Source organism: Strongylocentrotus purpuratus, unplaced genomic scaffold (assembly GCF_000002235.5).
Source record: "Strongylocentrotus purpuratus isolate Spur 01 unplaced genomic scaffold, Spur_5.0 spur5_scaffold_14, whole genome shotgun sequence".
In the NCBI taxonomy this organism is placed as follows: Eukaryota; Metazoa; Echinodermata; class Echinoidea; order Camarodonta; family Strongylocentrotidae; genus Strongylocentrotus; species Strongylocentrotus purpuratus.
The window spans coordinates 19583528-19600229 of NW_022145599.1; the positions used below are offsets into that span (position 1 = coordinate 19583528).

Consider the following 16702-nt stretch of genomic DNA (forward strand, 5'->3'; position numbering starts at 1 on the left):
GGAACCTGGAATGTGAGAACGCTACATCAACCAGGGAACCTCGAAATCCTACTTCACCAACTAAACAACTTTAAATGGGAGATAGTAGGTGTATCAGAAACACATTGGACTGACAAGGGAGAGTTTACCTCTGAAGGGTACAAAACACTATGCTCAGGAAATGAAACTCTACACAGAGGGGGTGTAGCACTGATTCTGAACAAAACAGCCCAGAACTCACTCCTAGGATATCATCCTATTTCATCCAGATTGATCACTGCCAGATTCCAGACTCAAGCAGGTGCCATCACAGTGATCCAAGTTTATGCCCCAAATACAGCTGATAATGAAGAACTAGTAGACGAATTCTATGACCAACTTCAAGAAGCAATCAATTCTGCACCAAAGAAAGACATTCTGATAGTGATGGGGGATCTAAATGCAAAAGTGGGAGACAGTTACTCACAATGGAAACAAGTTCTAGGCCAACATGGGTTTGGAAAGGCAAATGCCAGAGGAGAGAAACTACTCAATTTTTGTGCAGCGAATGATCTTGTTATCACCAATACCATGTTTAAACAAGCCAAAACAAGTAGAAAATGGACATGGGAATCACCTGATCAAAAGACTCACAACAAGATAGACTTCATAATGATTAACAGCAAATGGAAAAGCTCAATCAACAACTCCAGGAGTTTCCCCAGTGCTGACATAGGCTCAGATCACCAGTTAGTCATTGCAAACTTAAGACTGAGATTTAAAGTTAGAGGAAAACCCAAGTTTCTAAAGCGATATGATGTCTTCAAACTCAAAGAAGCAGACGTCCGCTCAAATTATGAAATAGAAATTGGAGGAAGGTTTGGCCCACTTCTAGATGATGAAAACACAGATGTGGAAAATCTATGGGAAGGCATCAAGTCAGCATACAACGAGACATCGACCAAACTTCTCGGAAACAGAAAGAGTCAACTTCAGGACCCTTGGATAAGCGAGGAGGTGCTCCAACTAAGTGACCAAAGGAAAAGGGTTAAGCAGGAGAAGTTAAGTGATCCTACAAAGAGAGCCCACTATAATTTCCTAAACAGGGAAATAAAGAGAAAGACAAAAGGATGTAAGGACAGATGGATTCAAGATCTATGTAAAAAGGTTGATAAGGCACACCAAGCAGCTAAGTCCAAAGAAGTCTACTCAACAATCAAGAAACTCACTAGGAAACCAAATATCAAGATGCAAACAGTAAAGAGCAAAGATGGACAAGTACTGACAGAGATAGAGGATGTAAAAAGGAGATGGAAAGAAAGTTATGAAGAACTTTATAACAACCAGAATCCCATCAACAAGGATGCAACTGAGGGAATTGCACAGATGACTAGTATGGAGGAAGAGCCTGAAATACTTAAAGAGGAGGTCATTAGTGCTATCAAATGGATGTCAGATGGAAAGGCACCAGGCTATGATAGTATAACAGCAGAGGAGTTAAAAGCATCCGGAGAGAGTGGCACTGACATCCTTCACAAACTCTGCAACCTAATCTGGAGAAAAGAATCTTTCCCAACTGACTGGGGCAGAGCCATTATAACACCTATATTCAAGAAGAAGGATAAGCTAGATTGCGGAAACTACCGGGGAATCAGCTTACTTAGCCATGCAGGAAAGATATTTGCATCAATCCTTCAACGAAGAATCCTGAAGAAGACAGAGGAAATTTTATCAGAGTCCCAGGCAGGTTTCAGACCAGGGAGATCAACCATAGACCAACTGTTTACTCTAAGACAAATTGCAGAAAAGCACCTTGAAAAGAACAGAAGTCTGTTTTGCTGTTATATAGACTTCGAGAAGGCATTCGATTCAATATGGCAGGAAGGACTTTGGAAAGCTATGAGATTCTTTGGCTACTCCAATAAGACAATCTGTCTCCTAAAAGCACTATACAAAATCTCAGCTAGTGCAGTCAGGGTAAATGGCGAACTTACAGACTGGTTCCCAACAACTGTGGGTGTACGCCAGGGCTGTGTATTATCACCACAGCTATTCAACATCATCCTAGAAATGGTTATGTTACATGCCACCTATGACACCCCTATTGGAATAAACATCCAAGGCCATCTGATCAACAACCTCCGCTTCGCAGACGACATAGTTCTTCTTGCATGCAACGAAATAGATCTCCAGTCCATTGTAGATTGTGTACAACAGTGGAGCTCAAACTTTGGCCTCAAAATTAATATTGCCAAGACAGAGGTCCAGGTCATCAGTAAACAGCAGCAAGACATTAACATCAGCATAGGTGGAACCAAACTACTACAGGTGGAAAAGTTTGTTTACCTGGGAGGTACCATCACTCAATCAGGAAAATGCACAGAGGACATAAAGAACAGAATTGGAAAAGCCCTGGGTGCTGTTCAAAGTCTTCACAGCATATTGACAGCCAAAGACATTAGAGATGTTACAAAACTTCAACTATATAAGGTACTCATCCTATCCATCCTTATGTATGGATCAGAAACATGGACACTGAAAAAAGAAGACGAGAACAGGCTCCTTACCTTCGAAATGATCTGCCTCCGAAAAATCTTGGGGGTAACCAGACTAGACAGAATAAGGAATACAACAATTCGGAAGACTCTAGGACTGGATGAAACCATTCTGGACAAAATAGCCAAAAAACGGCTACGATTCTTTGGCCACGTTAACAGGATGAGACCATCACGATACCCAAAGATACTCCTAACTTCTGATATCCATGGTGATAGACCCCGGGGCAGACCAGCCAAGAAATGGATAGATTGTGTAAAGGCCGATTGTGCTACTAGATGTCTGGGATCCCTCACAGAAGCGACCAGAACATCACAAGACAGGAAGATCTGGCTTGACGTCATGAAGCAGAAGCCATCACACATCTCCCAGATGGTGCGGAAGGCTTAGGTCAAGGTAGGTCAATTATGAAGCACTTATTACAGCCAAAAAAAAACTAGTAATTTCTTCTTTATTTCCCAGTTCTATTACAATTATTTTTACATTTTACAATAAAGGCTACCATAAAACTAGATGCATGTACATTTACTCTCAACATGCTTTACTGCAAGATACTTTATGCCCCCAGCCCTCGCCCTCGTTTTTGTTTTTGTTTTAGTGTTTGATTGTGAAACACTGTCATCTGTAATCGTGTTGAGAATGACAGTAGTTTAGAATAAAACCCAAGGACACTTTCTGCAATGATTTCCCTATAACTGCAAATGTATGCTCAACATGTAGGACTACCGGTAGGTACACCAGATAGAAGAGGGTGGGAGGGGAGAAAGAAAGGGGGAGGGGAGAAAGAAAGGGGGAGAAAGAAAGGGGGAGAAAGAAAGGGGGAGGGGAGAAAGAAAGGCGGAGGGGAGAAAGAAAGAGGGGGGAGCATCTACATGCAGTTCACTTTCACTTGCCCATCTCCAGCTTAAAGATTAGTTGATACATGTATGCTCAGGAACAAGAAATAAATCCAGGGAGTGCTTTTTGCTGGTACTTGATGCATAGCCTTATGATGGCAAAGCAACATGTCTCATAAGAACAACACACACATTAATAAAATATCCCTTTCAGTCAAAACAAGAGCATAAATCAGTCTGCTTGTACAAACAGTACATGATAAATATGCCCCACATACATGTACATTACATGAAAGTAAAAATCCATGAATCACATACATGTACTCTATCTATGCTATACCTGGGAGGGTATTTTGTTTTTAATGAGGACTTACTCGACAAGGCTCCTGTGACCTTTTTTTAAAAGTTTTCTTTTTCTCATTTTCCATGTAGTTATGAATTCATTATGTCAGTTGTTTGTTTAGATAATACAATTCTTTTGTGTCAGGACATGACGTCTCTGTTTGTGTGCATTGCACTGTACATACACATTGTATGTCTTTATCTGAAAATGATATGAGTGAACAAAAAAACAATAAAAAAGGGTAGGGAAAGAGATTGGAGAAGAGAAAATGTGTGAGTGATTTTTCTGAGGCCGTCCCTGATGCATATCAGTGCGTGCAATCATACAAGGATGTCAGAGGCAGTCAGCGTATTGGGTGAATGGAATATCACTGTTGCTATGCTAAGTAAGTTGGCATTTGCATGTACGCTGCATGTCGAGGGAGGGAGACAAACACGGGACTCAGAGAATGCTGGTTAAATAGCATTGGGAATAGCCAGCTTTATAGCTGGTTAACTATTACTTGAGACAGGGATGCCAGTTAGAATTGATCAGAGGGCCTGATAATCACCTAGAATGACCTATTTTGTACACAAAAAAGCCAAAATTATGGTCAGAAAATAACTCGCCAGGGCTTGAATTCAGGCTTTTGCCTGAAAATTGGCATTTTGAGTTTTTTGGAAGCAAGATTATAATATAAGGGAGGCCTCAATGGGAATACAAATTTCTTTGAAATGATATCTACATTTGTATAATTTTTTAAGTAACACATTACCAATGGAAGTTTGATCATTCTTCTTGAGAAAATTAAAATGGGGATGAATTTGTTTTCTTAAAACATGTAGAGATTTTGTTTTTCTTTCTCACATGCTACATGTAGGCCAAACAAATGAAAAAATTAACATCTTTCAAAACCATGACAAAATGTCAAATCAAATTATTGTATGACATGTACAGTCCATGTATTGGACAGCATTATGTTCAGGCTATACAAGTGTTTCTTCATTAATTTCTTTTCTACTTTTTCTCTTTTTTAAATGCATCGTAAATTCTTCGTAGCGATCACCTAGAGAGCACCGTCACATTCATGAAACATATTGTGATCTATATTGCAACTCTTTCATCTGTAAACATTGCAACATTTAAATACAAAAAAAAAATCCTTTCACTATTTAAGCACAGGATGTACAAATATGTCAAACACGTCATCCAACTTTTGTAATAAAAAAAGAGGGAATAGAACGTGGGATGTTACTTTTCCTCTTTGTACAAATTTTAGTCCGGATCTGGGCTCCCAGAGGAAGACCCTGGAACATAATATTTAGCTCTGGACAGTGCTCGGATTTCAAACATCAGTGACCTATATTTTTTCCTAGTCGAAGGATAATGAACTAAAAAAATAAAAACATGTACTTTGTACAGTTTATCCAGTACATGTAAAATTCTGCTGACATGTTAATTACAAATGAGACAATCAGAGAGTGATTAGGATGACACAAAATGTGTGCAACAAGCGTAGGAGACATAAATAATAACCATGTAGATCCGACTATTAGTTTACTAATCCTCTTTATGTATCATACAATGTTTTGTACATAAAGTAATATGAAAAGGTACTTTCAAAAGTACAATAACCCCACATGTCTGTACAATAGCCTTGTACTGATAACTGGAGCAGAACTGATTAGAAATCTTCACATACATGGAGGTTCTCTCAGCTCTGAAGGTCTGTCCTCATTAGCCTGACTTTTCAATATAGCCCAATGATTCTGATCTGGGGAAGAGTACTACATGTAGCTTGATCTAAACTAGCTTGAGCTATTGTAAGTTGCAGTGAAGACACATACATGTATAGGAGGCTCAGTTTCACCTTTGCGCTTGGGACTTTACCTCAAGCAATTTTCCCAAACAAAAGGAACATTTGCCAGTGAAAACATATTTATACTATAATTTGGCCTAATATACAAGTATACTTATGCAAGCAAGCGGGTACTGGGCAACCCAAGCTAATGACGACAGCAAACTCTATTTTCTTGAGAAGTGCTAATAGCTTTTTAGCTCAAGTATATTTGGGATAATGGAAAAGAACCTAATGTATATAATCTCCGAATCATTGTTTGACAACATACAGGTAGATGTATAGTACATGTAGACAGAGCATCTTCTCAAATTTCAAAATGCATGACAACAAACGTACAACAAAAAGCAGACAGGGACACAAACATTTGTCCTTTCCTTCTTTATGTTGTTTTTTTTTGGGGGGGGGGAGGGGGGGGGGCCTATTCCAATTCAAGGTTTTTTCTGCTCTCCAGACCTATCAGTATGACTCAGACAGGAAATTTAGCAATCTTCAGTCCATTGTTTTTATTTGCCTCAAAGTAACTTCCTAATTTGGTACTTAATCTACAACACTAAAAGAGTCAATCGTCATTGCCTTCTTGTCATGTTTGGTTGAGTATGTAGTTTGCTTCATGTGGTACATGTCTGTCCTTTTCTTTTAACTCCCTATCATCAGGCATAGCCTGCAGCACAAGTTACAAAAACCATTGTCCTAAATTATCTCAATCATCAATAGCTTCTGTTAAAATCAAGGGAAATCATCCTGTACGTTTAAGCTAGAACTTTAAAGGGTGTTGTTGTTGTTCTGTGATCAAGAAGGCTACATGTACAGTGCATGTTTGCTACATGAAGATTAACTATTCCCACGTCCAGAAAAGCCTCATGATTTTCAATTCAATAGAGTTTGATGTTATGTTCTATGACATTTTCATAAAAAAATTGATATTATTTCTACGTTTCCACTAAGCCATACCTACAACCCGGTTGTGTGTTATGAGATGGAGAGCAACAGACGTACTTATAGATTAAACTCCAGACTAGAGCCTAGACTACATGTAGAAACAAGAATATTCTAGAACCAAAAAACGAAATTCCCCACCAGCTACTGATGCATGTATTTGGCAATGGAATGTGACTAACTATGGTAGAATTGGGGGTTTTTCTTACTGGTCATTTCACTGTCATCTTTCGCAATTTACACAATAAATGTAGATCTACATCATGACACTGGGTTGGCTATTTACATTGCTGGTAACTAGGCAGGCATACTTGTAGATATTGCAAAGTGATGCAACGTTGGCACCAATTATTTTGCAACATTTATCAAACTAATAAAGTGAGGGTCAACCTCTCCACTTGTTGCACCTGTGTGTCATTTTCACAGAAAATTTAAAAAACAAGAGGCAAAGATTTAACAAAAAACAATGGAGAAACTGCTTTGGTTTGGACATTGTGTTATGGGCTATTTTGTCCTTGGTCCAGTTTATAGTTTCAAGGACTTGAAGAATAATATTATCATGCTACATGTATAACACAGAGGGATAGGTACAATGTACATGTAGTATTGAATACAACTACCAGTACTAGCATGCCTAAAATAAAGGTTTATAGTCATCTACATGCGTACACCTAAAACCCAGTACTGTATTTTTATTTCATGTAATGCAAGAGTGACTGATCATCAAAGGGTGTATTTGGAGTCTTGGAGGGCCTAAATTTTAGGTGAGAATGTAGTATAAAATTATATGAAATAGCTTTAAAGTAAAATTCAAAACCCTTTCCATCCCTTCTAAACAAAGAATTTAGTTTGATGACTTGTCCCACATATTCATTTCCGTGTTTGTCTTTCTCAGCAAAATTGTGTGATGTTATAATAATCACAATGATTCTCAATGACGGCATGATCAACAAGAAAAGAAAGGAAAAAGGAAAGAAAAGAGAACCAAACAAATATTCCTATAACCTTTCAAAATCAAAACAAAAAGTCAATCATTAATAACAGAAAGAGTGTAGTATTTTGCATGCACAGACTGTAGGCTAAATGTCTATTAGTATAAGAAAGCCTATATTTCAGCACTCCTTCCCATTTTCAAGTTCAAATTCATTACTAATAGAGCATTCCACGCAGCAGAAATATGTCTACTACACATATGCACATGTAGATTGACATTGAACTACTCTTTGTAGTATTCCATCTTCTGACAGGAAATGCAATTTAGTTTTGAAGAAGAAAAAAAATTATGAATCATCGTACTCCAACTTGAAGCTGAAAATAGCCAATATGAATCTGGGTAATAATCACTTGACAAGGATTAACCCACATGCAGTACAGCTTGGATCATACACACACCAACAGACATATGTGTATACATTTGCGTACACAAACATACATGTAGAATAGCTAGCCCAGAAACTCAGACAGGAACAAGTGTACACAGAAACCATCTGTTGAAGTGAGTTTGTATTGGCGCTGTAATTATAAACAAAACTACAGTGTCTTTGAAAATGTTGAATTGATATTGGGGTTGATAAAGTTGTTCAGATACTCCTAGAAATCATGCCAATCCATCCTCCTTTTCTCTAGTTTACACAGGGCTACAGTGACGTTGTAAGGCTGTATGTTGATAATGTTAAAGACCAAAAAATATGCATGAATTTTTCATTCATTCATCATATGAGTCAAATAAGACTATAATGCTCTGTATCTATAAATAGATGAAAAGCAATATCCTTGAACAGATCTCCAACAGGTGCATGATAACGATAACAATAAAAATATAGGATTACTTTGAAAAACTTCTACATATTGGCCAATTATAACTGTGAATAGAATGCTGCAGCATTTGATCAAAATGAATTACAATCATTCCTTTTGTATTGATGATGTTTAGGATGGGAAAATTAAATGTTCATACATGTAATTAGCAAGAGTTGAAACAAAATGTTCTGTATTAGAAATATGTTAATCAACAATCACAAATATCATCTAACTAGAGGAGTACAATTTTAAGATACCTTGTACAGAGAAGTAAGATGTTTATTATTGACAAATTCCATTTCAATTACTATCCCATTTGGTCGTATCTGTGTACATGAATGTACAACATATTTTTCAATTCAGACAAAACATTTGACAGTTGGAAATAGAAAAGGAAATAATTGGAATTAAGATGTTGGTTGGTTTTAATACCCCTGAGTAGCAAAAGTGTGAAAATGGCCCTTAAAATGACAACTCTCAAACACACTGAGGGTCTTGGTAGGTTGGGGGTGGGGGGGGGGGGGGGATACCATGAAACACGTATGTTCGTAAGGAAATTTCTATAAACACATATTCAAATCATGCCTAAACTTATAGTTTGTTTTATCCAATGCCGAAATATGAACTTGAAATTAGTCACTGACTCTGGACTTACTCAACTTACCTTTAAAGATTTATTAGATGTGTATTGAAAAGCAAGCTGCAGATAGGCTTGAGTTAGCTCCTCTGAAAGAAAATCAAGAAAAGAGAGAAAATTGGGTGTTAATTGCCTTTCTTGGTGCACCCCTACTGTTGTACAACACACACTCCAGCAAAAAATCCTCCGCACTTTCTCACACTGCTCCCAGTTCCTAATCTCATAACTCTGGACACAACTACCTGTCGATTGGTTTTATTACTTCAGCTCATTTTTAGGAAGCCTCGGGCTCTCAGCAAATAGCACTGTGTTTTGATTAAAAACCTGCGCAAAAGATTTCCTAATGACATGATCTGCAATGTCCTTAATTATGGAAAATAGTCATACCCAGAATTGGAGTTACTTGTACCTAATATGGAAAAGGAGACGCTACTGAAATGTAAGATTAGAAAGAGATAAATCCAAATTTGTGAAAGAGTTGTAAAACTTAACATGAGCATGATGGAAAATGATGCAATAACAAATTGATCTCTAATTTTTAACAGCCCAGTGTCATAGAGTGAATAAAACACTAACAGTGATCTATTTCATTTCCAGGTGATCAGACAGGCAAGTCACTCCAGTGACTCACTACTGAATATTTTCTTACACTTTTTCCACACTGCACAACTGCCACAATCATCAAAATGTCACAGGCTCTCTAAATTGTCTGTCATCTACAGTGCACAGAATATCTGGAGTATCAAAAAGTCAATCATCATGACCGTAAAATAAAAACTCCCCCTCAGCATCATGAACAGGCAATAAAAACTTCTAACAAAAACTTCCAACAGTGTAGCATGTTTAATATACATTTACTCTAACCTACATGTAGGCTACATGTATGTCTATACAGTAGTGCTGTAATCAAACGTTTAACCGTCCGGTATCCGGTACATGTATGTGTTGACCCACCACTCGGAAACTAGAACAACACTCCAATTTGTCTGTCATCTTGGTTTGAAAGTAATCTTTGTAATAGATCTCAATATGTAGTTTATAATAATAATTCATCCAATTTTTACACATGGTGTACCACAAGGTTCTATCATAGGTCCTTTACTGTTTTTAATTTACATTAATGATCTTACACATTCTTCTAAAAACGACATTGGTACTATTATTTGTGACAAGTTCACAAGCACAAATCGGCGCCTTCAACTGCACCTCGCAGTTAAATGAAAGTCTTCCCGTTTTTTCACACGGACCTGGCTTGCCGGCAGAAAAAAAAAAAAAAAAAAAAAAAAACTATTTTTTTAATTTTTTTTTTTTAATCGTTTAACCGAAAACCGTCCGGTTTTGACTGGCGGTTAAACGGAATTGGAGATATCTGTGATGTTACATCACTACTATACAGTATGTCAAATCTAAAAGTTTTCATGTTGAATCTACTCCAAAGTTTTCCAACACCTCTGCAACATTCCTGCTTCCATCACAAAAATATTATGGTAGAGGATCATAAAGCTACACAGCTAGGTACGTGACAATTAGTGCGTCCGCTGTGCATCGTTTTGGCACCACGCTCTTAATTCACGATCGATTTTGAGTGCACAGATACGACTCTGTTCAAATCGCTATAGCACTGCTATTTTTAGTGCTTACATCATGAGGTAATCGATTGAGACGTGGGGAAATTCCACTTCAACACGTTCTTGAATTAGTTTGTTTGTATGAAGATCTGAACTGGAGCCATGAGCAACCAAAAATTGACTACATATTCAATGCGTCTGATTGCAACGAAGGAACGAGAGTCGATTTTTTAATATTATATGTTTCGAATTCGATAGGATTTTTATATACCGTATTTGCCGGCGTAAAGGCCGCAGTATTTTTGGAAGAGAAAATATCAAAAAGTCGGGGTGCGGCCTTTGCAGCGAAAGAGTAAAAAAAAAAAAATTGCAACTCAAAAACATGAAACACAGCACGAATTTGTACATATGGGACAACAATGAAAGGTGATGGACATTTCTAGAATAATAAATGTCTTACCGACAATTATGTGTTATATTTTTTCAAAAGAAGGATAAAGTTTTGTCAATCTTCTTGTAAATATAATTCATAACTTACCAACCAAACTCTACTGGTAGATCTAGATTTAGGTTTTTGCCATATCTAAAGCAACCTGAATCCTCTCGGTCGCACGACAAAGCTATGGCGCAATCATAGAGCTATATACTAATATATACACAAGAAAAAGCTGCAAAGGATAGCATCACAAATGGGATGGCCGAGCGGTCTAAGGCAGTGATTTGGGTCACATTCTACATTTGTTCGCAAGAGATCTAATCCCACCTCCGACAATTTTTTTTTCTTTTCTTTTTTAAACATCAAAATCGGGGGTGCAGCCTATATGGCACTGCGGCCTTATCACTGGCAAATACTGTATTTACTACCAGTACCTGCATGTGAAATATCTTTCTTTTTTTATGGGTTGTCCATCTTTTCAGGATTTATCGCTCGTAACGTGAAAGTCTTTGTACAAAGGCGATGTGAAATGCATCAAGGGATCTGAATTGGGACTCACTGGAACATCGGCAAGAAGTTGCAAGACTTGCCCTCATGCAACAGATCCAGAGCGGACAATCTGCCATCCCGACGACCCTAACACCTCTTGCTGTTACTAGATCCCGTCGTTCCTCAACCAGCAATAGCCAACATTTGAAACAGACGTACTGCAGGACAGACTTCTTCAAGTTCTCTAATTTCCCTCGTACGTGCAAGGACTGGAATAAGTTACCTGATAGTGATACTTAGCGTTATCAACACAGGATCAATTGATCCCTTTAGGTCCCATGCGCTACAATTCCTAAAAGATTGCTCTATTCCGTGACCATGTGCTTCTTTTCCGTGTCTTTATATGGACTAACAAGTCTGTCGACATGTACAGAAGAAGAAAATCATTGCGGAATCCATTTTTCGTATTGCCAACGCGCGCTCCGGAAATCAGAATCGTCCACGGACGATCCTTATGTTTGCGGACGCATCTGTCCCCGTTAATGAAGATGACCCTCGTTTATGAGGATGATCCTTGTTCTCGGACCATCGCCCCTAGGCCTAGGCCTACTGAATATTGTTCAAAAAAAAATTTCCACTCACGACTCACGTCACAAACACTTTTTATCAACTCAAATTGCCAACTGTTTACCTGAATGAAATTCATAAAGAAAAAAAAATCTATTTACTGGACAAATAGTGAATTTTCGATCTAGTTCAGTTAATATTACGAGAATTGGTGGCAAATATATTAAAGCCTTCAGGATTTGTTAGGCCCACAATTTCACAAAAATGACAAGCACACACATTCGATTCTGAGTTTGAAGAACCAGAGTAGAGAAGCCGCCGCGCGCTCCGCTCTGTGCTGCGATGCGATGGCAGAAAACCGGGCAATTCTTCGACATTCACATTCATTCAATCAGCTGAATTAACAAACATTTACTTACGTTCTGACGAATCAGCATTCACAAGAACAGATTTTAAGAAAGCACATTTCTCTTCTGAAGCCATACGGGGTAAACGAAAGCCACTGAGTTGGATTCTTCGCCAGATTTCGCAAATATTGATGCAAAATTACGGCGAAAGAGATTCTCTTCGCGTCCAGGGAAGGTACAAAATGGAGTATTAAGAAATGCGCATGCGCAGCACAGAGTTTCGGTAGCTAGTCTGCATCATGCATCACAGACAGGGTTTTGAGAAAGGAACGGATTTCTGTCGTTTTATTATTTTAGTAACATAGATCTAGATCTACTGGGCATAATTTATTTATTCATTGTAGACGTCGATTAAATCAAATTAGGCGGGTTATTTTCATGATCGAGGGAACACAATATTCGAGGAAACTTAGCGACCGATACTGGCGAGAACGAGAGGGGGCGAGAGATGAAAGTCACATATCTATTTATAAAGAAAAAAATTCGAGTAGGCTTGGCCTACAACATTTCAGCGTTCCAGCGACAACCATTGTAAAACATATTTTTACTTTGCAATGTCGCAAGTAAGGGCGTCGATCCGAGCCTGAGCATGGAGGGGACACAATCGGCGAATCAACCAGCCGGTGAATAAGCAGGGGGGGGGGGGTGCATTGTGAGCACTAAGTTATTAAAAATCAAAATCAAAATGGGGGTAAAAATGGGTGTTGCCCCTTCTTTTCTGACAAAACATGGGGGTACATTTGATATGATATCCCCCTCGGAAAAATCACATTTGATATGATATCCCCCCTCGAAAAAATCGTGGGGGGGGGGTCGTGTCCCCCTGCCCCCCTCCCTTGATTGACGCGCTGAAAGAACAAGCAAGAATTTTGCATTAAAGATACATTTTTATCACAGCTGCTTCTCAAAGTTTTATCTTTCTCTTTCCTTTTGTGTTTGTGTATACAGTATAGGCCCACCGTATAAAATTTATAATTTGTCAGTGTTCATTATTAGGATTTTTCTTTGCTTGTCAGGGATTTTGAGAACCATTCTACCCTCCCTTAAAAAGTACTTTGCTGCCCTGCCTAAGCTTGCATTCAGACATGCACATAACTAGAGGAGGCAGAAGCCGGGGATGGGGAGGGGGCACAGTGCCCCCCCCCCACTTTTTAAAGTACCCCTTTTAACATAGGGAAAGTGCCCTTTTAACCATTTTAACTTTGTAAAAAGTGCCCATTTTTACATGAGAAAAGTTCCCCTTTTTACTTTGTCAAATGCCCCTATTATGAAAAGTGCCCCTTCCCATTTTTACATCTGAAAAGTGCCTCTTTTATTTTCACACGTGCCCCTTTTCCTTCAACAAGTTCCGACTTTCCTTTGCAATTAGTGTCCAGTCTCCATTCTCATAAGTGCCCTTTTACTTTGATAAGTGCCCCTTTTTCCTTTGTAAGAAGTTCCCCTTCCATTTTTAATAACTACCCCTTTTCAATTTCATTCTCATAATTTATTTTTGGTAAGTGACCTATTTCAGGTATGAGAAGTTACTCCTTTTCACTTCAAATAACCGCCCCCTTCACCTCTGATAACTACCCCTTTTGAAATATGAGAGATGCCCCTTTTATTTTAACATTTCCTTCTTCTTCTTGTTTGACACGTGCCCCTTTCCTTTCTAATAAATGTACTTTTCCTTCTTATAAGTGCCCTTTCCCTTTTCATAATTACCCCCTTTAAATTTCTGATAAGTGCTGCGTTTATTTTAATATTTCACTCTTTTTCTTTTTAATAAAAGCCACTTCCCTCTTTTCATAAAAACCCCTTTCACTTTCAAAAAATGCTCCTATTAAAATCTGATCGGTGCCCCTTTCCTTTCAACAAATGCACATTTTCATTTATTATAAGTGCCTCTTTTCATATCAGATCTGTGCTCATTTTCAGGTGCGACAAGTGCCCCTATTTATTACCTCTGATAATTTCCCTTTTAACAATGATACGTGTCCCTTTTTCTTTTTAATTAGGGACATATCCCCTTTTCATAAATTGCCCCTTCTTACCCTTTTATACATGCCTCTATCAAAATATGATGGATGCCCCTTTCCCTTTGACAAATGACCATTTCCCGTTCTCATAAGTGTCTTTCTTCATCCCTGGTGAGTGCCTCTTTTCAGGTGTAAGAAGTGCACCATTTTCATCTCTGATAATTACCTTATGTACTTCTCTTTTCTAATTAGTGTCGCATCCCTTTCGATAAGTGTCCCCTTTTCCACTCATCATTAAACGTGCCACTAATTTAAAGCGACCGTAAGAGCAATTACCCCAAAGCTTGCTCGCTCACATTTATGGAGAATATAACAAAGTTACTTATCAAAGGTCTTTTCAGTCGTCTGTTATGAGAATGTGCTTAATCACCGATCAGGATTTGTTTTTTCCTCTTTATAAGATGTAATTTTTCGCACTGCAACCTCACATACATGTATCTTTTTTTTTTTATAAATCAGACCATCGCACCTAACTGCAAAATGTGCTGCTTAAGCAATGTCTTGTATGATACTGATCTATAAAGAGAAACAAAATATTGAAATAATCCTTTTTAATGTAATTACAATGTAGGCGTATATCCCAATGTCTAAAAAATTGTACATTTTCGCCTTGAGATTTTCCTTTGTAGGTGCCCCTTTTCCCCCTGAAAATGCCCTTTTTTGTTGGTGCCCCTCTACTTTGGAAGTCGCTCCGCCACCCCTGAAAGGAGGTGTTTGGTGCTTAAGTTGGGTATGACTCCAATGGGCACTGATCTGTACAGAAAAAAAATGGGTCGTTTGCCCCTCTCTTTTTAAATTTCGTCGGGAGTGGCCAGCGCGCAAGTGTTATATAGGGGCACAGTTCTCAAACTCGCTGACAAGAAGGGGGGGGGGGGGAATGATAAACGGTAAAGATATGGAGATGAAAAGAGTGAGAAATAAGAATAAGAATGAGTGACAATAAAGATAAAGGAACACTTTAAAACGAGAATACAATGGATAAGAAAGAGAAGAAGATAAGAACGACTTGTGAGAGAGAAATAAAGATGAATGTGTTGAAATAATAAAACATGGAAGAAATTTTTGTTTTGTCAATATGTGAATGTGATACGGAAGAAGTGTAAGTGCCAACTCAGTATACCGATAGCACACGAGACCGACAATGACTGAAATGTTCGCTAGACTGACAAAACATAGAAATACATAACAAATATAGAGAAAAACAGACCTAATACGTCTGTCAACGAGACCGGGGGCCGCACAAGACCTATAAAACAAAGAAAAATTGAGGCTGCAGGTCTAATGAACCGTCTAAAAAGTTGTCAGACGACACATGAAACCAACGTTATTGGTCTAGTGGGCTTTCGGTCTCATAGGCTGTAGCCGGGAAGGATAACAGGAAGAGACGACAAAAGCAAGATAAATGAGAATATGACGGAGAGGAAAATTTCAGCAGGGGAGGACAAGAAACGATAGCATATCGAGATTAATTGTGCAAACGGGAAATAGGTTCCAAAATGAAGGCGGAGAAAGAAGATTTATCTAATTAGCAAAAAAACAAAAACAAAAAGGGGTCCAAGAGTAAAGGATGAACACGGAAATAGGAAGCTTAGATTGAAAATGATTTCATATTTAATAAACGCGAGTCGGATGGGTATGTAAATACGGGATGACAGTGGAAAAGGAGACAAGGTAAAATCAGGGGACTGAATGAGAAGAATTAACAGGGATAGAACAAGAGAATAAATTACAAACAATAATCGTTAAGGAAAGTTAAAGGGACAGCAGTTCACATCACAATCATCATCGAAATCATCATCATCTTGTAAGGTCCATTTCCCCTTAATTTATCAAGTTGGAGGCTTACAGATTTATCGGATTGAAACTCTCAGAGTCAGTAAAATATTATAGCAAAGACCCCATAAACAGTACAAATATCAAATACATTGAAAACGTAACTCACTTTTATAGGGCAACTGAAATATAACTGCTCATTTTGTAAGATTGCCCTATTTTTTTTGTTATTAAAGCTGTTCAAATCGGTGTAGGGCTTTGAACTAGACTTACTAAAAAAATATCACACTGTGACAAACTCTAAAGTTGTTTAGTGACTAAACAACTAACAGAAAACAATGACAATTTTGTTTTATAGTATATATTTACAAGTGATATCAACATGATTCACATTTTATTCCAGATCCCCATACAAAATATATATTAATAAAATACATTTCTTTCATGTAGGCAATGTAGGCCTACAATTAAATTTGAATGTTTCACATCCAATATGTATGTGTCCTTCATAACATTGTCCGATAAACATACCATACAA

At 38.0% G+C, this 16702-nt stretch overlaps 1 protein-coding gene across 3 annotated transcripts in view; it reads right to left on the reverse strand.

The window, feature by feature from the left end:
- The window catches only part of LOC105442133 (trinucleotide repeat-containing gene 6C protein-like), a 62855-nt gene extending 50289 nt beyond the window's left edge, over positions 1–12566 (reverse strand). For all 3 annotated transcript variants that reach the window (XM_030984402.1, XM_030984401.1, XM_030984400.1), the window contains exons 1-2: positions 12386–12566; positions 8934–8995 (exon numbers count right to left, since the gene is read on the reverse strand). In XM_030984402.1, the coding sequence (XP_030840262.1) occupies positions 8934–8995; positions 12386–12449 (126 nt within the window). In that variant the 5' untranslated portion in view covers positions 12450–12566. The remainder of the gene's footprint in view (positions 1–8933; positions 8996–12385) is intronic.
- Positions 12567–16702: the final 4136 nt, after the last annotated feature.